Here is a 26,048-nt window from a genome sequence, read left to right as displayed (position 1 = left end):
TTCTCTATAGAATATTTGGCTTTTTTACCCTTAATTTTTATAAGTTCTTTAAATATTAGGATTATTTGCCATTTTTGATGCCATTTTAATGATTCGGGATATTTGCCCTTTTTTAATGTATTTGTCCAGCTTGTTGTTGTGTCTTTTGACTTTGCTTATGTTTTCTTGTTTATTTTTGCCATGAAAGCATTTATTTTATTGTAGTCCTATTTATCCATCTCTTCTTTTATTGCATTGGGCTTTCCATATGTTCACATTGTAGAGGAATTCACTCATGTTTTCTTCTAATACTTGTATAGTTTTGTGTTTTAATCCATTTTTGAGTTTATTTTTATGGAGTGAATAATGAATCTTATTTTCTCTGTTTTCCAAATGGCGATCCTTTGTCTCAATATTATTTCTTTAAGAAGGCCTTCTGTGGATATCACTGTCATATCATATACATATTATATATTCAGTTTATCTTATACTAGACACTAGATCTTATCATATACTAGATTTCCACTTACAGTTGCATCTGTTGGTAGATCTCTCTTCTGTTACATTGGTTTGTTTGCCTATTGATGTACCAGGATACTATTCTTATATATTTTTAAATATGTCTAGTTATTTTTAATATGCTTTAATATGAGGTAGGGCCAGTCCCTGCTCATACCTTTTTTTAATTTATTTTCCTTGCTCTTCTTGCATATTTATTTTTATAGGAGCTTTCATATGAATTTATCTACTTCCAGAATAGAAATAGGTGTTGATATTTTTATTTGACTAACATTAAATTTATAAATTAATTTAGAGAGAACTGATATCTTGATAATGTTGAGACACACACTATACCGAGAGCAGGAGATGTCTTAACATTTGTTTAAGTCTATTTTTATGTCTCTCAGGGAAGTTTTATAATTCTCTTAATGCATTTAAAAATATTTCATTGCAAGTTTATTTCATAGTATTTTGCTCTTGTTGCCATTGCAAACTGAGTTTTCCCTTCCTTTATGTCATCTTCTTTCTTTCTTTTTTTTTTAAATTAATATAATACATTACTTGCCCCGGTACAGGTCTGAATCACCAGGCTTACACATTTCACAGCACTCACCGTAGCACATACCCTCTCCAATGTCCATAACCCAGCCACCCTATCCCTACCCCCCACCCACCAGCAATCCTCAGTTTGTTTTGTGAGATTAAGAGTCTTTTATGGTTTGTCTCCCTCCTGATCCTATCTTGTTTCATTTTTTCCTTCCGTGCCCACCACAACCCCTGCCCTGCCTTTCAGATTCTTCGTATCAGAGAGATCATATGATAATTTTCTTTGATTGACTTATTTCGCTCAGCATAATACCCTCTAGTTCTATCCACATCGTTGCAAATGGCAAGATTTCATTTCTTTTGATGGTTGCGTAGTATTCCATTGTATATATATACCACATCTTCTTTATCCATTCATCTGTTGATGGACATCTAGGTTCTTTCCATAGTTTGGCTATTGTGGACATTGCTGCTAAAAACGTTCAGGTGCAAATGCCCCTTCAGATAACTAAATTAGTATCTTTAGGGTAAATACCTAGTAGTGCAGTTGCTGGGTCATAGGGTAGCTCTATTTTCAACTTTTTGAGGAACCTCCATACTGTTTTCCAGAGTGGCTGCACCAGCTTATGTCATCTAATTTCTTTCTTGTGTATAGGGTGAACATTATTTTTATGTTAATTTTATATGTTGCTACCTTCCTGAATTTTTCTGTTGTTTGAATTGGTTTTATCATTGATTCTTTAGTTTTCTAATTATACAATAGAGATAGTTTCATTTGTCCCAATTATTATTTCTCTGATAGTTTCCTGTTCTTTTTTTTTTTTTTTTTTTTTTTTTCAATTTATTTGACAGAGATTACTAGTAGGCAGAGAGGCAGGCAGAGAGAGGGGGAGGCAGGCTACCTGCTGAGCAGAGAGCCCAATGTGGGGCTCGATCCCAGGACCCTGAGATCATGACCTGAGCTGAAGGCAGAGGCTTAACTACTGAGCCACCCAGGTGCCCCTAGTTTCCTATTCTTATTGTTTCAGTTAATACCTGCAGTACAGTATTAAACAGTAGTAGAGAGATTTGCCATCCTTGCTTTGTTCCTGGTCTTTGTGTACATACCTCTAGTATCCCCCCCCCACACACACACATTTTAAAAAATATTTATTTATTTTAGAGAAAGAGTGTGTGAATTGGGGTGGGGCATGGGCAGAGGTAGAGGGAGAGAGACAGTCTCAAGCAGACTCCCCTCTGAGTGTGGAGCCTGACAGGGGACTTGATCTCCTGACCCTTAGATCATGATCTGAGCTGAAATCCATTCAGATTCCTAAGTGTCTGAGCCACCCAGGTGCCCTTAATGTTTCCCTTTAAGTAAGATGCTAGCTTTAGGATTGAGGTTTATATTTGTATATAGATTCATGCTGAAGAATTATCCTTCCATTTCTATTTTTTCAAGAGTTTTGAGGTACTGAATTTCATCTATGGACTTTCACCATCTATGAAGATAAATCGTTGTTCTTCTTAGACCTATTAATATGCTTAATTATAATAATTGCTTTCTAACATCAATTAAAGTATAAACCCCTTTTACTCAGGTGTGTGATTTCCTTAATATGGTGTTGAAATCTGTTTGATAATATTTAGGATTTTTGCTTGATATTTGTATTATTTATTGCTGAGTAATAAATCACCTCAAAACATAGCTTAAAACATGAACATTTATTATTTCTAGGGGTCAGAAATCTACATATGACTTGGCTGGGTGCCTCTGGCTCAGAGTCTCTCATAAGGCTATAATCAAGATGTTATCAGGACTCAGCTGAGGGAAGATTGATTCAAAATTCAAAATTCAGAAGCCACTCAAGTGGCTGTTGGCAGGCCTCAGCTCCTCACCGACTATTAGCTGGGACTATTAGATTCTTGGGCTTGTCTGGGCTTGCCACAGGGCTACTTATAACCTGGAAGCTTGCTTCCCCCAAATTGAGGGTTCTGAGAGAAAGAGAATAGACAAGATAGAAACCCACAATCTTGGAACCTAATCTTGGAAGGGACCAAGGGACCAATGGACCAAGGGACCATTTCTTTTGCTGTATTAATTATTAGATGAGAGTCACTAGATCCAGTCCACACTCAAGGCAAAAAAGATCACATGTACAAAGATGTAAACACCAGCAGTCAATGATCATTAGGGGTCATCTTGGAGACTACCCCACTACAATATACATAAATAATATTGGTCTAATTTTATGTTTTGTGTTATATATACCAGATTTAGTTATCAGTGTTACACTTCATTAAAAAATTGGGGAGTTTTCTTCATTTTCTATCTCAGAAAATGAGGTATGTATGATCTGTATCGTATTAGAACTACATGGTCTGTAAAGATTTGGTAAACCCTATGAAACCATCTGGGTCTAGCACCTTTTTGCTTTTTGATAAGTCCAATGGCATTATAATTATTTTGCCCTTATAAGTTCTTTATTGTTTTTGTGTTTTGCTTGGAGACCCTGAGTTTTCTCTAAGTCTAGTATTTTATTCGGATATGTCTGAGAGTTGATTCTTTAGAGTCAGTTTCCCCAGGTATCCAGTGAACTCTCAATATTTGTTGTTTCAGTTCCAGTTATTCATATATTATTTCTCTAACTTCTTTTTCTTTTCCTTTCTTTTCTTTCTTTCTTTTTATTTTTTTATTTTTTTACCAATTCTCATTCTCCTGGTTGTTTTCCTACTTTTCTTTGGTGCCCTGTATTTAATTTTTATTTAAACCTATTCTTGTCTTTGTCTTCTATTTCTTTCTTGAGCGCAGTCAACTCTCATTCATTTATCTCCTAGCCCTGTGCCTTTCTTTTCTTTTCTTTCTTTTTTTTTTTTGGGGTGTGTGGGGGGTTGATTTCTATTCCTGATTTTTACATTTCTGATTCAAGGGGTGCCTGGGTGGCTCAGTCATTTACACATCTGACTCTTGATTTCGGCTCAAGTCATGATTTCAGGGTTGTGAGATTGAGCCTTGCATGGGGCTCTGTGCTGCTCATGGGAGCCTGCTTAAGATTCCTTCCCCATTTGCCCCCGCCCCCGCCACTGTCACACTCGCCTGCACTCTCTCTAAAAACAAAAGCACTTAAATTTCTGATTCAGTGTTTTTCTTTTTCCTATAAGCTGTGCTCTTTGAAGATATTGAATGCATTTTGGAGTGGTTGTTACTAGTTTTTCTTCTATTTCATGGTTTTACATGGGGAGGGAGGTGCTTTTCATCAGCAGAAACATTTGAATATACATGTTCTGCTTTATTTTTACAGTAGCTCTTTATAGAATTAGCTTGATATTTTCTATTTCTGAGTATTTTGTGGCTAGGATTCCTAATTTGAGAGTGCCAATTTCTCACAGTTTAGTTTTTGAACAGACGCATAGTGACACTGTGGAAATGGAAGAGAAGATAGCATGGCTTGTATCTCTTTTGTTTCTATAGAATTCTTATTTTTCCCCCTCTAATTTTTTTCTTTTACTTCTTCAAGGGAATCACCCCTTCTCTTCTTATCTGGGTCTTTTTTTTGGAAATTGTGCTTATTCAAGCTATCAGTTTTAGCCTTATTCATTTTTAAGCTCCTTTTCTATAGCCAGTGCTGTGAACTTGCAAATCCCCAAATTGTACTCAATTTTTTAGAACATAGTACCACATTTTCTCATTCTGGGGGTGATTTTAACTGTACTTGCTCAAAGTCTTCCATTTCCCTGTCCTGTTTTACATGGATGTGTCAAGCCACCTTGTTATCACTTTGTGCCCATCGGCTTGCAACAGCAGCAGGAAATCATTTTTTAGTGGGTGTTTATTTCTGTAATTAAAGATAATTTCAGGGCACCTTGGTGGCTCAGTGGGTTAAAGCCTCTGCCTTCGGCTCAGGTCATGATCCCAGGATCATGGGATCGAGCCCCACATTGGGCTCTCTGCTCAGCGGGGAGCCTGCTTCCCCCTCTCTCTACCTGCCTCTCTTCCTGCTTGTGATCTCTCTCTTTCTGTCAAATAAATAAATAAAAATAAAAAAATTTTTTAAAAAGATAATATCAAGGGTGCATTATTCTCTGTCTCTGAGTAATCCTGTTGGTGTGGCTTTCTTTCACTCCTTGTTAATTTGTATTTGGGAGAAGATGCATGGAAAGATCAGGAATCAATGGCAGCAGTCTTCTAGACCAACCCCTGAAGTTTTAGTTTTTAAAACTTAGCAGATTAATCAGTGAAGTTTTCCAAACATTTAAGAAATAACATCAATCTTACATATACTCTTTATTTGAATAGAAGTTTTACTTTCCAGCTCTTTTAATGAGTATAATATTTATTCCAAAACCTAGAAATGACATAATAGGAAAGCAAATTACAGACCAATCCTGTAAACATAAATGTAAAAATCCTTAACAAAATATTAACAAATTTAATCTAATGATAAAAATGATAATGCATCATGACTACGAGGGGCTTTTTCTAGAAATTTAGAGTAGGTTTAACATTAGAAAACCAATTAGTATAATATACCATATTAACAAAAAAGGGAGACAGATCATTACAATCTGATAGATGCAGAAAAAGCATTTGACAAAATTCAACATCCATTCGTGATAGAAACTCTTAACACACTAGAAAGGAACTTTCTTAGTCTAATAAAAAACATTTACAAAAATCCTACAGGAAACATCTTCGTAATGATAAAAATATTGAAAGCTTTCCCTCTGACATAAAGAACAAGGAGAGTACTATTGCCACTTCTGGTCATAATGATACTAGATATCCTAGACAGTTTAGTAAGGCAAGATTAAAGAAGTTATAAGGATTGGATTCTAAGAAATAAAACCTTATTATTCACATATGACATCATTGTGATCCAAAAGAATATATAAGCTAATCTTTTAGAATTAATAAGTGAACTTTGTAACTTTTCTGGCTGCAAGGTCAATAAAAGTCAATAGCATTTCTATATTACAGCAGCAAACAAATAAATAACAAAATTTTTAAAAAAACTGTACATTGAGAGTAGCATTAGGAAAAAACCTAACACCTAGGAACAAATCAAAAGGCATGTCAGAATTTTACATTGAAAGCTGGAAAACAATACTGAGAGAAATTAAAGAGTACCTAAATAAATGGTGAATTAGAAATATACCATGTCCATGGAATAAAAGACTCAATATTGTAAAGATTGACCTCTCCCCCCCAAATAATCCACAGATTCAATGTAGTTACAATAAAAATCCCAGCAAGTTGGTGTGTACGTGTGTGTGTGGGTGTGGGTGTATCAGCAGTCTCTAAAATTCATATGGAAATGCAGAATACCCGGAAGAACTAAGGAAGTCACAAAGAACAAAGTTAGAAGGCTTATACTATCAGATATAAACCTGTTATAAAACTAAAGTAATTTAAACAGATGCTTTTTGTACATACAGTGGTACAAAAACTGACCAGTAGAGTTCAGAAACAGATTGAAAATATATGGTTATTTAATCTAAGACAAATGTGACACTGTTCGTGCATTAGGGAGGAATGGTCTCTTTAGTCAGTGTATTTATATGTGTAAAATCCATTCATGATGAATTGCAAATATAAAAGTGAAAGGTAAAACACTGAAGCTGTTTAAAAGAAAACAGGAGAATATCTTTGTGGTCTTAAAGTAATCAAAGATTTCTAAAACAGGAAACAATAATCACTAACCATAAAGAAAAAGATTGATAAATTAGACTATATTAAAGTTAATAACTTCTATCAAAAACATAAGTAAAAGCATGAAAATGCAACCTGCAGAGGGAGAGATTATCTCAATATTTGTATCTGACCAAAGACATAGTTAGAATAAATAAAGAACTCCTTCAAAGCAGTAAGACAACCCAGTTAAAATAAAGGGGCAGAAAATTCCAGTTTTTCAGAGGATATCTGAATGGCCAAAAAAAAAAAAGCCATAAAGCACTAAATTTAATTAGCCACTAAAGAAATGCAAATTAAAATCACACCTTTTTATTATACTCCCACAAGAAAAGCTAAGATGAAAAACAGAATATAGTAAGTGTTAGCAAGGATGTGAAGCAACTGCAGCTTTCAGAAAATACTGATGGGAGTATAAGTTGGTACCATGGACAATGCCCAGTATCTACTAACGTAGAATGTCACATATCCTATGACACAGTAATTCTATTCCTGTGTATCTGTGGCTAAACAGAATAATGGCCTTCCAAGCCCTGGAACCTGTGAACATGTTATGTTATATGGCAAGGAGGAATTAGGTTGCAGATAGATATAAGGTTGTTACTCAGCTGACTTTAAAACAGGGATTATCCTGGTTTAATCCCCTACCCTGGTGGGTAGACCCAGTGTAACCACAAGGGTCCTAAAATGCTATAAAGGGACACTGACAAGTTCAGAGTCAGAAAAGGGGCGTTAGTGATAGAAGCAAGATCTGAGTTGATACAGTGTGAGAAAGATACAACCCATTGGTGCAGGCTTTGAAGATGAAGTGTGGTCACAGGCCAAGAAACTGGTTAGGCTTTAGAAACTGGAAAAGGTAGGGAAATGGACACTTCCCTGGAGCCTCCAGAAAGGAATGCAGCTCTACTGAAATCTTGATTTGAAACTAGTGAGTCTTTTATTGGACTTTGTAATCTACAAAACTGTAATAGAAAGGAAGCATCATAGTTCTGGACTTCAAGCTGTATTATAAAGCTATGATCATCAAGACAGTGTGATACTGGCACAAAAATAGACACACAGGTCAATGGAACAGAATAGAGAACCCAGAAATGGACCCTCAATTCTATGGTCAACTAATCTTCGAAAAAGCGGGGAAGAATATTCCATGGAGAAAAGACAGCCTCTTCAACAAATGGTATTGGGAAAATTGGACAGCCATGTGCAGAAGAATGAAACTGGACCACTTTTTTACACCATACACAAAAATAAATTCAAAATGGATGAAAGATCTAATTAGACAGGAATCCATCAAAATCCTTGAGAACGCAGGCAGCAACCTCTTTGACCTCGGCCATAGCAACTTCTTGCGAGGCATGTCTCCAAAGGCAAGGAAAACAAAAGCAAAAATGAACTATTTGGGACTTCATCAGGATAAAAAGTTTTTGCACAGCAAAAGAAAAATCAATAAAACTGTAAGGAATGGGAGAAGATACTCGCAAATGACACATTAAAGGGCTAGTATCCAAGGTCTGTAAAGAACGTACTAAACTCAACACCCAGAAAACAAAAAAATCCAGTCAAGAAATGGGCAGAAGACATGAACAGACAATTTCTCCAAAGAAGACATACAAATGGCCAAGAGACACATGAAAAAATGCTCCACATCACTTGGCATCAGGGAAATACAAATCAAAACCACAGTGAAATACCACCTCACATCAGTGAGAATGGCTAAAATTAACAAGTCAGGAGACAAAAGGTGTTAGGTTGGGAGAAAGGGAAACCCTCTTGTACTGTTGGTGGGAATGCACGCTGGTGCAGCCACTCTGGAAAACATGGAGGTTCCTCAAAATGTTAAAAGTAGAACTACCCCGAGACCCAGCAACTATATTACTTTGGTATTTCTCCAAACGATACAAAAAAGGTGATTCTAAGGGAAGCATGCACCCCAGTGTTTAGAGGAGGAATGTCCACAATAGCCAAAATATGGAAAGAGCCCAGATGTCCATCAACAGATGATGTGGAGTGTGTGTGTGTGTGTGTGTGTAATGGCATATTACCAAACCACCAAAAAGAATGAAATCTTGGCCATTTGCAACAATGTGGATGGAACTAGAGGGTATTATGCTAAGTGAAATAAGTCAGCCCAAGAAAGACAAATACCATATGATTTCACTCATATGTGGAATTTAAGAAACAAAACAGATGAATATAGGGGAAGGGAAGGAAAAAAATACAAAAACAAAGAGGGAGGCAAACTGCAAGAGACTCTTAGCTCTAGGAAACAAATGGAGGGTTTTTGGAGGGGAGGTGGGTGGAGGGATGGGGTAACTGGGTGATGGGCATTAAAGAGAGCACTTGATGTAATGAGCATTGGGTGTTACATGCAACTGATGAATCACTAAATTCTACCCCTAAAACAAATAACACTATATGTTAACTAAATTGGATTTAAATAATGAAAAGAAACCTAATATAGTATAAATCCAATAGAAATGCATACAGATGTTCATCTACAGAGAGGTCCTAGAATGTTCATGGCAGCACCATTCATAATAGCTAAAATCAGGAAACAACCCTAAAGGTCCTTCAACAGCGGAAGTGATAAATCAGAGTAGACAGGGTTAATTGAATTATCTTAATGGTTTATGTCATCACACTATGATAATCTGGTGAATTCATTTTCAATATAAAAATTACCTGCCAAATATTGAGCATGTTCGTAGTCAGAGTACACTGTCTTTTGTGATACTGGACATAAAACTGAAATATTATTCTTTCATGCAGAAGTTTACTATTTGATCATAGAATATTTATTAAAAGTTAAATTATGCATGGAAATAATTCTCACTAACTTCAGGATTAGCTGCCACTGGAGAAAGAAAGAAAAGTCAGGAAGAGAAGGAAAAGGGATGAGAATAGAGTTCAGAAATAAATGTGGCAAAATGTTAACATCTATAGAATCTGGGTAGTGAGTACTTGAGTATGTTATTTTCTGTGTATTTGAAATATTTTGGAATTAGGGAAGTTCTTAACAGAATACATTAATTCTACCAACTATGGTACATACCTTTTTTCCCACAGTTAGGTCTTAATTTCTTAATTAGATTTCTATACCCATGTTGTCCTTTAAAGTGACAGCACAGCAGGGGACCAATCATGCCTTTATACTCTGGTTTTTTGAAGTTAATATTGGAGGGAAAAAGTCTTATTTTGGGTTCTGGAACTCTGCACATCTACAGTCTACACTTAATGAAATCTGGATTCCTCAACAGGTTTTAGAGGGCTTTTAACATTCACCTAAGAGTAATAATGCTGTAATTCCAGCAAATACTCACTTTTTCTTCCTAATGGAGATTGTTTGCCCCATGAAGTCTTTACTTACTAACAACTAAAACGATAAAACAAAAGGAATCCTTGAATAGTTAGCCAGAAGTTACCTAGAAGGTGAAAGGTGAAAAGGGGGTGATGGTGATATTGGGAGCCAGCTGTTGTAGTGCAGGAAAATTAATAGCATAATGGAATGAAAGGAAAATCAAGTTTAAGTACTTCCATTATGCTTTTAGGTGATCTGGTAGACAGAACAATGGCCCCACAAAGCTGTCTACTCACATTCTCTTCTTCCTCAGTATTTGTTATAAGTTGACCCTGGAACAGCACAGGTTCACATTACATGGGTCTACTTACGCCCAGATTTTTTATAGTACTGTAAATGTATTTCCTCTTCCTTATGGTTTTCCTTAATATTTTCTTGTCTCTAGCTTACTTTTTTGTTAAAATATAGTATAAAATACATATACAAAATATATATTAATCACCTATGTGGAGGGGACCCCCTATGCATGGGGTCAGTGTCCCTAATGCCAGTGTTTTTCAAGGGTAAACTATATTAACATTTGGCAAAAGGGACCCTGCCAATATAATTAAGGTTCTGAAGTTGTAAACATCATCCTGGATTATCTGCATGTCTAATCACATGAGCCTTTAAGAAATAAAGACATGAGGCAGAATGGGAAGCAAGAGAGATTAGAGGCAGGAGAAGGCATCTAAGATGGAGAAAGAGACCTTAAACCAAGGAATGCAGGTGGCCTTTAGAAGAAAACAACCTAGGGGTGCCTGGGTGGCTCAGTGGGTTAAAGCCTCTGCCTTCCGCTTGGGTCATGATCCCAGGGTCCTGGGATCGAGCCCCGCATCAAGCCCCGCGTCGGGCTCTCTGCTCGGCAGAGAGTCTGCTTCCCCCCACCGCCTCTCCACCTACTTGTGATCTCTGTCTGTCAAATAAATAAATAAAATCTTTAAAAAAAAATAAGAAGAAGATAACAACCCCCCAGTTGAAAGCCAGCATAGAAACAGGGACCTCAATTCTAAAATCTCATGGAACTTGATTTTGCCAACCATCTGAAAAAGTCTGGAAGTTGATTGATCCCTAGAGATCCCAGAAATGAAAACAGTCTTGCAATATATTTAAATATACTTGAAAACATGAATTTAATAAGTATAAAATATTCCATCAGTATGGATGTACTAAATATCCTCCTTTGGTTGTTTCGAGTTTTTCTTTATTATGACTAATGCTGTGATAACTACCTTATAAAAGGCTTTACCACATTTCAGATTATTTCCTTAGAATAAATCCTGTTAATAGTTCAAGTACTTAATCAAAGGATGTGAAAATGTTCAAAGTCTTTCATACATAGTGCCAAGTTATTCTTCAGGAAGGACTCTGCCACTTTATACTAATACCAGCAATAGATGAGTACCTGTTTGAGAGCATCCTGTCTTCTACTGAGTATAATTTTTTAAAACTGCTTTCTAGGGGCGCCTGGGTGGCTCAGTGGGTTAAGCCGCTGCCTTCGGCTCAGGTCATGATCCCAGGTCCTGGGTTCGAGCCCCACATTGGGCTCTCTGCTCAGCAGGGAGCCTGCTTCCTCCTCTCTCTCTGCCTGCCTCTCTGCCTACTTGTGATTTCTCTCTGTCAAATAAATAAATAAAATCTTAAAAAAAAAAAACTGCTTTCTAATTTTAATAACCAGAAATTAAATTTTAATTTGCATTTTTAAAGGTTTTTGGTAACATAAATTTTCATGTTCGTTGGGATGTGTGTGTGTGTATGTGTGTGTGAATTGTCTACATTGTCTTTTCCTGTTTCTCTTTGGAAGATCAAGGATTTAGCTGTTTATATACAGGATGAAAAACACATTTTTATTCCTCCATCACCCTAGTGAAATAAAATTCTCACCTATGCAATTTAGAGTCTGCCTAATTTGTGTCCATTCTCTAACACTGTTGTCACTAATCTAAATATAATAGATTAGCTCCAGGTATTCGCATTTCCAGCTGCTACCCATTAGATTAAGGCATATTACAAAGAAAGGGAGCTATAAGCATGCTTATCCCAAGGGAGCTACTGCAGATTGCCCTTTCCTTTACATATGAACTTTATTTATAAATAAAAAAAAAATCTATAACATACACTTGCACAGAGACAGATGTGCACACCGTGTGCACATACATATCCCAGAGTAATTAAAAATCAAATTTCATTTCTGATGTGGCAGTGCCTGTTCTTTGAATATGAGATGTCCACCTTAGGAAGCAATCACATTGCCTGTGTTGGCTTGCTTTGCAGTTACCACCATATTATGTGGAAATTCTTACTTTAGATCCTGTAATATCAAGAAAATTCACCTCTGAGCAGGCTTACTTACTGAATATTAAAATCAGAGTTGATATCCCAAAACATTTTCCTGTCTGCTCTTCCCTCACTCTACTATCACCCCTTCCATACACGAATACAAAAGTTCACTCATTCAACCATATACGTCCTTACTCAGGCAGTCTCTGGATAGAATAAATGGAGCCTCATGAGGTCAATCACTTAAGAGTAGGAAATCTACTCACAGAGTAGATTATGGGGAAATTATGGAGAGCATCTGTGGGTTCTTGCCTTCTCGTTTTCATAATTTGTTGTGGGGTATGATGTTAGGTAGAAAGCAGGAGGGAGAAGGCGCCAGGGAAGTACATGTGCAAACAAATCAGTGCTAACGTTTAAGCATGAGTTATAGTATTGTTTGTGATCAGAGATGCTCTTGCTACTTATATACTTTTTATGTAACATATTTCCTCATGTCACCACAACTTGTTTTGTTGCCTTTGGCTCTTAACATGCACTGTAGGGGCGTCTGGGTGTCTCAGTCATTAAGCATCTGCCCTCAGCTCAGGTCATAAGCCCCAGGGGCTCCCTCCTTAGTGGGGAGCCTGCTTCTCTCTCTCCCACTCCCCCTGCTTGTGTTCCCTCTCTCATTGTGTCTCTATCAAATAAATAAAATCTTTAAAAAAAGGTACTGTAAAAGGACTAGCAGTTTCTGGCCCTAAAGCTTATTTAAATCAGTGATTCCAAACTTTAGATTTATGACATTGTTATTAATTTGTAACACGAATGCTTTGTTTAAAATGTAAAAATATTTATGCTTTTACTTATATTACACAGTATTCCTTAAGTTATCCTTAGCTATATGTCTATTTTTTTAAATCAACTTGGACTCTTTTGTTTCAGCCTTATCTATAGAACACAGTATTATTTCTACCTTTACCTGTAGATAAAAATTGTATATATTTTGTAGTCTCTGTTAACAGATACTGAAGAAGGATAGCATACCATCATTTGTTGGGCTTCCCAGTGTAAGTACAGATAGTTCTTTTACTTTCAGTACTTTAGGGATCAAGTCTTTTTAGTCCAGGAAACAACTTCATACTACATTTCTAGCAGAAACACAACGGTTACTTGTAGTGACCGACCTATTAATGCAATCAACTTCATACAAGCGAGTACACATAGCTTAAGAGGTGTCAGGCACTGTGAGGCTACAAAATATATGTAACTTTTATATTCCGAATAAAAGTATAATACTGTGCTCTACTATGGATGTGGCTGAGGCAGATTCAGAGCCTTTTTTTTTTTTTTAAATAAAGTATGTTGTATGCAATCCCTTTAAGATTTCTTCTATTCAAATGAATTGTTGCAAATACATTCTAAGCACTTTTCATATTAACTTATTTAATATTCATAATTCTATGGCATAAGTGCTATAATATCTATTTTATAAGCAAGCATACTGAAGCCCAGGGATGTTGAGTGGTTTAATCTTCCTTGCCCTCTTTACACCGTGTGTCTTTCCTTGCTGTATTCCACAAGGTGTAGCATGCAGTCAGTCTAGCGGCAGAGCCTGGCGGTCTGGTTCAAGTCTGTGCACTTCGCATCAAAGCCTTACTGTCATCCAACATAATTGTTTGTTTCTCAGTTCTTTATAACAGGGTTCACTAAAAGTACTTTTACTTAAAAAATAAACATTTTAAAAAACATTTTCTAAGCATTACTTAAAAACTTCCTTTTTAAGTAAAACTTGATAATTGTCTTAAAATTTTTCTTGGGGGCCCTGGGTAGCTTAGTTAAGGGTCTGACTCTTGGTTTCAGCTCAGATCATGATCCCTGGGTTGTGAGATCAAGCCCAGCCTCAGGCTCCATGCTCATCAGGGAGTCCGCTTGAGATTCTCTCTCGGTCTCTCCCTCTGCCCCTCCCCCTGCTTGCATGAGCGTGCTCTAATAAAATCTTTAAAAATAGTTTTTCTGGAATACATTTCTTCAAAGACTTGCAACTTATAGCTAACTTACTAGAAAGTACTAGCACAGCTAACAGTACTTTCAGGTATCATCACTGATTTTACAACACCTGTCGAAGGTGATACTTTTTATTACCGGTAGTTTACTGTTGTATACACACTGTAATGAGGAGCGTATTGACATTTGATTAATTTCTTCATCCCCTTTCTACCAAGATGTCAAAGATTTTAAACATTGCCAATAGTAACTACAGTGATAAGCAGAAGATACTTGTAATTCTTTTTCTTTACAAAATAAGGGAGTTTAATATCATTTTATAAATTGAGTTTGCTGTTAAATCTTTAGAACTTTAAGATTTAGGTCTTCCAGTTTTCCGTATAGATTATTGCTTGCAATAAATTTTATTACAGGTGGCATAACTGCATCTAAATTCTAGAAGTAATTAGTGTATAATTCTGTAAGGTCTATCAGGAAGCTGTTTCTATTTTTGGATATTGGACATTTTCTTTGTAGATTATGGTTATCAACATTTAAAATTTTATATTTAAACTTTAATTTTTAGATTAATAGAGTTTTGTGATCTCTCATTGCTAAAGTAAACTACCAGGGCCCCTGGGTGGGTCAGTGGGTTAAAGCCTCTGCCTTCATCTCAGGTCATGATCCCAGGGTCCTGGGATCGAGCCCCATATCAGGCTCTCTGCTCAGCAGGGAGCCTGCTTCCTTCTCTCTCTCTCTGCCTGCTTCTCTGCCTACTTGTGATCTCTGTCGAATAAATAAATGAAATCTTAAAAAAAAAAAAAAAACTACTTGTAGTGATTAAATTCTGACATCCAGTTTTGACATATCATGCCTAGGGTGTGTGTACTGATGTGTTGACATTAATAAATTTTTTGGTAGTATTTGCTAATGTACATTAAATATATGTCAGTAGATAAACATACCCTAGGCATGGTGTGTAAAACATGAATATCAGAGTTTGATCAAACAGGTAGTTTTTACAAAGATTATCTTAAGATTTGTTAGAGTTGTAAAATATTTCAAAAAGTATACCTGACCTTATAAAATATGGCAGAAGAAAAAAAAAATACATGGTATAGAAACAGAGACTTCTTTAGAAGCAGAGAATTCCAAATATAAGTGTGCTTACATAGATAATAACTTTTGTTGTCATAAACTCATCTACATTATCCCCTCATTTTGGGCTTTAACCAACTTTCATATGTTCAGCTGATTCTAAGTGAATGTATTTTCTGACATAATCTTTTTCTGTATTGTAGGCATATTTCTGAGCCAACATCAGTGTCAATTCTAGGATGTAATTTAGAACCATGACACACTCAGTTTATGTGGTGAAAGTTTTATAGAACTGTGTTATTAACAGTATTCCTATCTCTAACTACTAAGTCATTATTTCTATAATTTCTATTCCACTTTCTTAATTTTTGACATTTTTCTTCTGTTTATTGTAACAAGGCAGTACTCCTCTCACAGTTTTGGGCTAGATTCATTTCATAAGAGATTTGTCTTTCTTCCTTTCTACTTAAATTTATTGAAAACTACTATTTTCATGGCTATTTGCCTTTAAAAGCAATTGTTCATAATTGAGGCAGATTTTCCGTTGTAGGAGTTCACAGCTGTGAAGAGAAAGTTCTCTGTCCCAGTGAGTTAATAAATAGGCTTTTGTGAGAATTTACTGGAATATTTTTTCCTGATTAAAGAGTCAAAGACTAAGAGTCTGTTGTTCTTGGTGCTGATAGAATCAAAACACCTGCAGCTGAGCATTTTACACTTTGAAAAGCAGAACTAACATAAGGCCGTCTTTTGCATAGTGAGTAGTTTGACAGCTATAATTTTTCTTAAAAAATTAAAATTCAGACATTACCTTTGTTCCAGATTACAGTGAAAGCTCATTGAAGTGTGCAATCAAAATAAAACACAGGCAGTATTTCCTACACAGGATAGCTTTGTGCATTCTGTTAATAGTATATGGATATTTAACTGGCAAATATGAAGCCATTTACTATGTCCACTGATTAGTGTTAACACTCCCCTTTCTTGTTCCACTTTGCTTCTTAATCACCCTGTTAATAAAAACCTTGTTTGGGGAAAATGCATCCCTACTACAGGAAATCATCATTTAGTCCAGCCCCTGCCACTGTCCGCTTTCTTAATGGCAATGCTGTTTCCATCCTAGTCTTGCTGTTATCTGTACTGTGAGGTTAAGAGCACACCTAATAAGCTAACCTTCCTGGGTTTAAGTTCTGGCTCTGCTATAGTGGCAATGGCCTTGAGTGGGCTATTTATTTAGTCTCTGTGACTTCAGTTTCCCTTTGTAAATGGGGATATTACTATACCTCATATCCTTGTTCTGAGGACTAGTTAACATTAGTTAACACCGCCAGCACCCATCTCAGTCTCTAGTCCTTTGCCCCATTTTATTTTTTCTAATAGCACTTATCACCGCTGGTCCTATATTGTTCAGTGTCTTTTCTCTTATCAGGAATGTGAACTGAACACACGGTTTTATTTTGGTCATTTCTGTAGTCCCACATCTAGACAACCTGGCATAGGTAGTGCTTAGTAGTGCTTAGTAGGTATTTGCTTGAAGACTATAGATGCTGGGTTAAGAACTTTACTATGCGTTTTGTTTTTTGTTTTTTGTTTTTCACAGTATGACCCTAGCATTCCCTACTCCCATATTTTCACTTAGTCCAGATTTTCTCATTAGGCCACCACTCACTTTAGAAAGATAATTTGGGGTTTTAGGAATAAACATAAAATAAAAACTAAGTTATTTCCCAAAGCCAAGGATAAGTAGCACAATTAAAATGCTGATATCATTTTCAAAGGGAATTCTTAAAGACTGTGTAGTAAACTGAATTGTATACTTAGCCAGATTCTTTGAACTTTCGGTTTTTAATATAACATATCTACCTATATAAAGTTCTATGGAGATTTCAGATTAGATAATGAATAGTACTTTATGACTAAAGCACATATACTTAATATTTTTTCTTTTCTCTTTTGCAGATTACTGACTGCAGAGAGTGTGATCAGATTTGTCCACAAAGACCTGGGTATAATACCAAGCTGGGGCGGTGCTACCCGACTAGTTAAAATCATTGGCAGTAGGCAGGCTCTCAAAGTGTTAAGCGGAGCTCTCAAATTGGATTCAAAAAAAGCTCTAGACATAGGAATGGCTGAAGAGGTCTTGCAGTCTACAGATGAAACTGAATGTCTAGGGGAGGCACGAGAATGGCTAAAGCAGTTTACCAGAGGGCCACCAGAAGTAATTAGAGCTTTGAAAAGATGCGTTTCTTCAGGCAAAGAGCTTTGTTTCGAGGAGGCATTACAGATTGAAAAAGACCTAGTAGGAACACTTTGGGGTGGACCTGCAAATAAAGAGGCTATTGCCAGGAAAGGAAAATTTAATAAATAGTTTTTAAAAATATGATGTACTACAAGTAAAACCCCAGTGATTAACATTTATAGAAGTTAAATACCAGAATTACTTTGAAGGCTACACTAGTATTTGATTTGTTTTTAATCATTTTTTGAATAGGTGAACTTATTGACCTAGTTTCCAATATATTTAGGTAATTATCAAGTAATCTGAAACATTTAGCTAAAATATCCCACACTTGGGGCGCCTGGGTGGCTCAGTGGGTTAAGCAGCTGCCTTCGGCTCAGGTCATGACCCCAGGTCCTGGGTTCGAGCCCCACATCGGGCTTTCTGCTCAGCAGGGAGCCTGCTTCCTCCTCTCTCTCTGCCTGCCTCTCTGCTTACTTGTGATTTCTCTCTGTCAAATAAATAAATAAAATCTTTTAAAAAAAAATAAAAAATAAAATAAAATATCCCACACTTGGCTTAAAAGTTGTCATCAATTCCCACACTAGTTCTTACCCTATAACCAACCAAAGACCAGTTTTTTAAAAGGTAAAAACCTTTCCACAAAACCTACTCCTGGAAATTTTTTTTTTTAAGGTTTTATTTATTTGACAGAGAGAGATCACAAGTAGGCAGAAAGGCAAGCAGGAGAGGAGGAAGCAGGCTCCCTGCTGAGCAGAGAGCCAGATGTGGGACTCAATCCCAGGACCCTGAGATCATGACCTGAGCTGAAGGCAGAGGCTTAACCCACTGAGCCACCTAGGTGCCCCTGGATTATTTTTTATATAGTATTTGTTCGGTCTTACCTGGAAATAATTTACAAGATAACTTAATGAAAATTGCGCTAAAGAACAAAAGTGGAGAGGAGTCAGGGACAAGATAAGAAAAGGTATGATCAATCATTTTCTTATGCTCTAAGCAGCTAGGATGGTAAAGAACTGGATCAGTGTGTGGAGCATGTGACTCTTGATATTGGGGTTGTGAGTTCAAGCCTCACACTAGGTGTAGCGATTACTTAAAAATTAAAGAATAAATTAATTTTAAAAAAGATTTGCTGAATGGCTCTCCTTTTATTATTTTTTTATGGTTCTTCTTTTAAATAAAAAAGCTTCCCACCTTACCATCCTACAAATTTGGAGCCTTATTTGGTATTTTAATAACCTAGTTTTCTATTTTATTTTATTTTTTTTTTTAAGATTTTTTATTTATTTATTTGACAGAGAGAAATCACAAGTAAGCAGAGAGGCAGGCAGAGAGAGAGGAGGAAGCAGGCTCCCCGCCGAGCAGAAAGCCCGACGTGGGGCTCGAACCCAGGACCCGGGATCATGACCCAAGCCGAAGGCAGCGGCTCAACCCACTGAGCCACCCAGGCGCCCCCCTAGTTTTCTATTTTAAATTCTCTCCCAAACAATAGTCATCATGTGGAAAGTCTACTGACTCTACAAAATTGGCCATTATGTGTATGCCCTGGAATTTCTGAGCTAGTAGTAAGTACTACTGTTTACTTAGTAATAAAATTTAACTTTACATCAAAACTTCCTAAGATGTCAAAAGGACTCATGAAGCATCTTCTAACATTTGCATTATATATCAGATTTCTATTTTCTTCTGAAAAGTAGCTGACCTTTCTTTTCCATAACTAGCTATATTCTAAAAGTAGACTTAATACAAATGTACAACTCATACTTTTATGATCTCTATAATACAGGCTCTAAAAAGCATGTAAGTCGAAGAATTAACTCCCAATTCTAACCTATCACAACAAGAGATAAAAGATACTTTCAAAGTAAGGACAGTTTTTATTTGCTATGGTAACATTCAATTCACATTTGAAAAACATATTAAAAATAACTTGTATATGCTTCAACACGATCCTACTGTTTTGAGTTAAATATATTAAGACAAACTCACATTACCATTTTTCAGAAACAAATTCTGGATTACCAAGTTAACCCAAGACTTCCTATTTTATCACAAATTCTATGTTTTATGTAAACTAAATTTGTGTCTACTAATGCTGTTTACAAATAAGCCTACCATTTAATTCATTAGTATCAGACCACTAGTGAAGACTGGCAATGAAAATCTAATATGTATGGTCTCTACTATCATTTATATAAGAAATTCAAGTCTCACGAGCTTTAGGTTTATTTCCATACATACTTATTCCATGCAATTGCTTGTAGATTCTGTTTAAATATTCTCTGAAAAAAAAAAAACTTTCCTGAGTAGGTGACTAAGCTGAATGCAACCATTTCAAACCACCACCTGTTTACTGACTTGACCCCAAATGTCAAAATGTTTCCATCCTCTTTCCAGACTCAAACAACAGACAAATTATTTTTTGATAAACTCTAGTATTTATTAAATTATAAATTCTGTAATCAAAAAGAAAAATGCAGGTCAAGAGAAACCTCAAACTACAAGGACTAGACAGCAAAGCCTATGGGAAACGCTGTGAAGTATGTTACAGACAAGATTCTGAAACATGAGTTATTAGCTGTTTTCTTTACATTTCCATTTCAGTAACTTTACTATTTAATAGCTGTTATTCATCTATTTTAAAATCCCAGATTCACATTTATTCTCACATTAATTAAGCTTCCTGTTCATACCAATACCAACATCTCATAGATGCCAAATTTGAGTAATGGTTTTACATCAATCCATGCAGAAAAATAAGACACAACGCAAGAGTCAGATGAGGACTGTTAATGCACAGATAATACACACACATTGGCCAAAAGAACTGAAGAAATTTAAAAAATATATAAAATAAACAGACCTCAAGAAAACTGGGTTATTACTAAACCGCTCTCAACTATTAACGCCAAGTTCCTTATATTAAATAAATTCCTCAACAGACATGTTAGACATTTTAATTACAAGTCTGTCCTCCCCATACCCTTTCCCACCCCAACTCCCAAAAATGCACTACCAGGGATGAGTATAATGTTATGTGGGCAGAAATTTACAGATAACCATTTTAACTTTGAGCATGGAGCGGAAGACTTTTATTTAAACTTCAGTTACTGTGCACTGTCCATCAGGCCTTCTAGATCTGACACCAGCATTCACTGTTCCACCCCCTGCTACTGATAGATCAGTTCCTGATCGATCTGATCGATCAGATACTGTCTGGTTTGCATTAGGAACCAAAAGTCTCTGTTGGGTCAAGGAGTGTTGTGCAACAAGCGCAGATACATCCTCACTATCACTACTGGCATCTGATTCGGTTTCTTCAATGGAGGTGTCTGGTGCCGGTACCCTGCCTGAGGATGGTGATTCACGATCTTCTTCTCCTTCCCCCCTGTGACTCCTTTCAGCTATGCTGTCTCCGCTGAGCTGCAAATGAGCAAAAGAGTCTTCCAGAGAAGTGCTTGCATCAGGGGATGGAGTTGCAGGGCTTGTTAACTGACCATCTACTGATGTCAGGGGCCTTACAGAAGACACTAGAGGCTGAATGGAAGAAGCTCCACTCTGTGCTGATACGCTGTCCGCTCCATCGGCAGAGCTCTCTCGCGCTAGGTTTACGGTATTAGCGTCACAGTCCAGCCTAAGTCCAGCTACTCCCTTCTTTGGTATATCTATTATATCCCGCTTAATCTTCCTGCGACGTCCATGTTCATTTCTCCTGTACTGAACCATATTTTCAAGATCAGCAACATACAGAAACCCAGCAATTAACATTTCAGTGCTCTTTTTACCTTTAGAAAAAGCATCTTCCAGTTCTCTACTAGTGCGCTCATCATACTGCCACCACCCATTTCTTCCTTCGTAATACCATGCATATTCACCATTTCCTCTACTCGCGGCCTTGAGTTCTTCTGGTGACAATAAGGTTGGCTTGTCAAGGAAATCTTCAGGGATTTCTTGTCGACAGAGGGCACATCGCTTTCCAAGCCATGAAGCTCCCTTTACACACAGATAGCAGAAAACATGCTTACAAGGCAGACTGACTGGGTGAACACATGTTTGCAGACAAATGGCACATTCAGGGACAGTTAGAGAAGGTGCAGTATTTGCACAGGACTCATTCGCTTTCCTGTTCGTAGGAAGCATGTTTATTGAGTGATCAATTTCACCACAGCCAGCCATCCTAAGAAAAGGAAAGAAAATACATGTACTATTAAAACTGTTTTTCAACTCTTCTAATATAATTCGACAATTCAGATTATTATTAAGCACCTATTATATACATGTGCTACATAGTGGACAATGGGAAAACAAAAACGAAAGCCCACCCGCTTATGGAGAAGACTGACATTAACAAAATAAACACACACATGGATGTTAACAGTGCAATTCTGCTAAGTGCTAGGAATGAGAAGTACATGGTAGTGAGACCTAGATCTAGATTTCTTTCTTTCTTTTTTTTTAAGATTTTATTTATTTATTTGACACAGAGAGAGAGATCACAAGTAGGCAGAGAGGCAGGCAGAGAGGGGGGGGGGGAAGCAGGCTCCCTGCTGAGCAGAAAGCCTGACATGGGGCTCGATCCCAGGACCCTGGGATCATGACCTGAGCCGAAAGCAGAGGCTTTAACCCACTGAGCCACCCAGGCGCCCCCCTAGATCTAGATTTCTAATGGTTGATTTTAGGTTTCTTCCTGGATGTCTTGAGGGCAAAAAGGAAAACTGAACTCATTATCTGTTTCTTCCTTATTTACTCCGTAAAAGCTCCACCCCTCCACCCCAGGACACCATTATCCACCTGCTTGTTCAAGCCAGAAATCCATCACTGAAACTGCCCTTCTACTCCTTGCAACCAAAACATCAGCAGGTCTTACCAATTTTATCCTAAGTATGTCCTGAATCCACCTACTATGCATTGTTACCCTTCCCTAGCCACCAAGTAAATACTGTTTATCAAATAACTGAAAATGCCTTTTAACTGGTCTAGCCTTACCTCTTGCTTAAAAAGTTGATTTTAGGATAAACACTAGGATCTATAGGCCCTGCAATGGTCCTGCCCCCCACCTCTCACACCGGCCTCATCTCTATCAGACTTCCCCTTGATCAGGCTTCCAAACACACTGGCTGCTCCCTTCAGTAGGTTTTCTCTCTATGAACATTTCTTTACCTCCTGCCTTCCACATCCCCCATGGACTAACTACTACCCATCTTATCCCTCTTGAGGAAGTCTCCATGACTAGGTCAAATCACCTATTTTTTTTTCCTTTAAATATCTTACTACCATGTACTTCTCACTCATAGCACTTATTAGAATTACAGTGTTACATTTATATGTATGTTTATTTTGTTAATTTAAGTCTTCCCCATAAGCAAGTGGGATTTGTAAAGGCAATACACAGATCACTTTGGCTCGTCTCTGTATTCCCATACAAGACCTGGCAGAGAGAGAACACTCAAATATTAGCTAAGAAAATGAATGTTTTTCAGTGGAGAATATAATACCATCATATAAAATAGATGTTTCGAGGGGCGCCTGAGTGGCTTGCTCCCCTCCCCCCCACCTGCCTCTCTGCCTACTTGTGATCTCTATCAAATAAATAAACTCTTTAAAAAAAAAAAAAGATGTTTTGAGTTTTATTTTTTAAGATTTTTATGTATTTGTCAGAGAGAAAGCATGCATAAGCAGAGGGAGTGGCAGGTAGGGGGAGAAGCAGACTCCCCACCTAGCAAGGAGCCCCATGCAAGGCTCAATCCCAGGACCCTGGGATCATAACCTGAGCTGAAGGCAGAGGCTTAACCGAACCACCCAAATGTCCCTTTTATTTTACTTTAAATATTAATTTAAACCACCTGGCTGACAAATTTTTTTTAAGAATTTATTTGTACATACCTTGGGAATGTATAAAAATTCTGTCAGTGCACTTCAAGATCAACCCAGAAGCAGCACACTGAAGACTATAATGATAAATTGCAGATGGCCAAGGGAGAAAGGTGACGTGAAATAAGGCAGCTATTACACAATGAAACCACTGCTAGATAAGAAATCTAAAAACCCGAGTCTCCCTCTTCCTTACTCTTCAGCACCCAGTTAAATCCAGTCTAAATTTCCTTACCTACAAATCAGTTTATAAAACTTAAGTGAGAACAACCAAAAAACACAAACACCAAACAAAAATACTTTGCAATCACTAAAGCTTCACAAATGTTACAATCCTGTTAAAAGGGAGAAAATGACATGAATGTTGAAACTGCCCGAAAGGAACAAGATTTGTTAAACTGGATGATATTGGGCTTAAACACTCATATAAAATTTGTTAATTTCTGCCTTATTGAGTCATATGAACATTTATTAAAAAATTACCATAGTCCATATATGATGCTGAGGTTTTTTCCTTTCTCTCTTTCTTTCTCTGACACACAGAGACTGAGAAGGAACACAAGCAGGGGGAGTGAGAGAAAGAGTAGCAGGCTTCCTGCTGAGCAGGGAGGATGATGTGGGGCTCGATCCCAGGACCCTGAGATCAGGACCTGAGCCGAATGCAGACACTTAACAACTGAGCCACCCAGGTGCCCCACAATGCTGAGTACTGAAGGATCTAAAGATACATGCCTACTTTGTTAAATAAGGAAACACACATGCAAGCAAAGCAGATAATCACAATATGGCCTAATTCCTGCAATAACATGTTGGGATGCTTATAAAAAGTAATAATGAGGGGGCGCCTTGGCTCAGTTGGTTAAGCCTCTGTCTTTAAGAGGGCAGAAAATGATAGAGGAGTGCACCAGTGATATGTAAAAAGACTGAGGAATAGAGGTGAAGGTCTCACAGAGATTGGCAACCATTAATTAACTGCTGCTTAAAATGAATGACAGTCTTTCTGTACCATTGATTCTGCTGTTTTAAACAAGGAATAAGAATTTCTGCCTTTTTCCAAGATCAAGCATTCAAAATTGGGTAAAGTGGTTACAAAAGGTATAGTCAGTAAAAATATTTATTTCACCAAGATTGGTGAAATTGGTGTTTTTTGAGAAACAATCCTCTTAGGCTTTAAATCACAGCACATCCAACAATCTATTCTCTTACTGCTTTCTCCTGTGTCCTTGGTTCTACAATATACAAGGTTCAAAATGATAGCAAGTTTTAGAAAAGATTGTATCTGTCTAGAAAAGGAAGGGGCTCACAGTCTCAGTGGAAAGAACGGATCACTATGAAATACTTGATTTCCAAACCTTTTCTCAACCTTTAATTCCATTTCCAATCAACTCCTTTACCAGAAACTCTAGGTTACACAAACTAGTAAACTGTAACTTTTTCCCAACCTATGTAAGTTCTACCAGATATGAACTCCTACATGTGTTAGGCACTTAAAAGAGCTTCAAAGTATTTTGAAATAAACACTTGCCTTCAAAGATCTTGTTACATAACAATCTAAGTTGTAAGTGAAAGCACTTGCTTCTCAACTGGTTAATCAATGCTTATTTCCCCAGAAAGAACTGGCCGTGCACAATACATTTTGCTAGGCTCCCTACAACTCCTATGTATTTCTTAAATACAAAATCTTAGTACTTCCCAAAATGACAAGAGATAGAATACCACATATTTCGATTTACATTTGGCAAAAGATTCAGAATACTTTTGTCTGTTCCAAGAAACTTTATACTGTGGTAACCGTCTATGTACATTACTTTCAATTCTGCCAAATATAAGCAGTACCTAATGTACCTGTAAGAGGTTTTGAAAAAAATCACATACTCACACTGTGCTTCTGGGTCTTCAGCTTTCTCACCAGTAAAGTTGGGATAATTCACATTCAACTCAAAATTATTATAAAGTGGATAAATTAAATGAAAGCATAAACCTGCATATGAAAGCCTCTTTTAATTCATCAGGTCCTACTGCTTCATTTAAGCCTCAGTGTAACTTTAAACATTTTGGGAAGATAAAGAACTAAAATTAGATACAGAATGGGAGCACAAGTATTCTTTCATCCCTTTCAATTTAGGTTAAATAAATCAACTGTTAATGAAATTCTTTTTTTTTTTTTTTTTTTTTAAAGATTTTATTTATTTGAGAGAGAGCAGGAGGGGAGGGAGAGGCAGACTCCCTGTGGAACAGGGAGCCTGATGCAGGGCTCAATCCCAGGACCCCAGGATCATAACCTGAACCCAAGGCAGATGATTAACTGACTGAGCCATTCAGGCCCTGCACCCCTCTCCCCCCTTTTTTTAAAATTTTATTTATTTGAGGGAGAGTATTGTTTGAAATACTTTACACCCAATCCTCAGATTACCCTATAAAATGGGTCCACTATTTTCCTTATTTTACAGATAAGGAAACTGAGATACAGAAAGCTCAGGTGATATGCCCAAAGGCTCCATTCATCAATGACTGAGCCAATTCCAAATCTATGTTTCAAACCCAGATGGACTAACTTCAGTCTTCACTCT

General features: G+C 37.0%; 2 protein-coding genes across 14 annotated transcripts in view; one reads left to right on the top strand and one right to left on the bottom strand.

The window, feature by feature from the left end:
- Positions 1–18,235, top strand: part of ECHDC1 (ethylmalonyl-CoA decarboxylase 1) — a 62,503-nt gene extending 44,268 nt beyond the window's left edge. For both annotated transcript variants that reach the window (XM_047735115.1, XM_047735113.1), the window contains exons 6-7: positions 17,328–17,927; positions 18,150–18,235. In XM_047735115.1, coding sequence (XP_047591071.1) covers positions 17,328–17,736 — 409 coding nt within the window. In that variant the 3' untranslated portion in view covers positions 17,737–17,927; positions 18,150–18,235. The remainder of the gene's footprint in view (positions 1–17,327; positions 17,928–18,149) is intronic.
- Positions 18,236–20,239: 2,004 nt separating this feature from the next.
- RNF146 (ring finger protein 146) overlaps positions 20,240–26,048 on the bottom strand; it is a 31,831-nt gene continuing 26,022 nt past the window's right edge. For all 12 annotated transcript variants that reach the window (XM_047735105.1, XM_047735100.1, XM_047735101.1 and 9 more), the window contains one exon: positions 20,240–21,784. In XM_047735105.1, the coding sequence (XP_047591061.1) occupies positions 20,704–21,784 (1,081 nt within the window). In that variant the 3' untranslated portion in view covers positions 20,240–20,703. The remainder of the gene's footprint in view (positions 21,785–26,048) is intronic.

This window comes from Lutra lutra, chromosome 6, assembly GCF_902655055.1.
Source record: "Lutra lutra chromosome 6, mLutLut1.2, whole genome shotgun sequence".
Taxonomy (NCBI): domain Eukaryota; kingdom Metazoa; phylum Chordata; class Mammalia; order Carnivora; family Mustelidae; genus Lutra; species Lutra lutra.
This window is presented reverse-complemented; position numbering and strand designations above follow the sequence as displayed.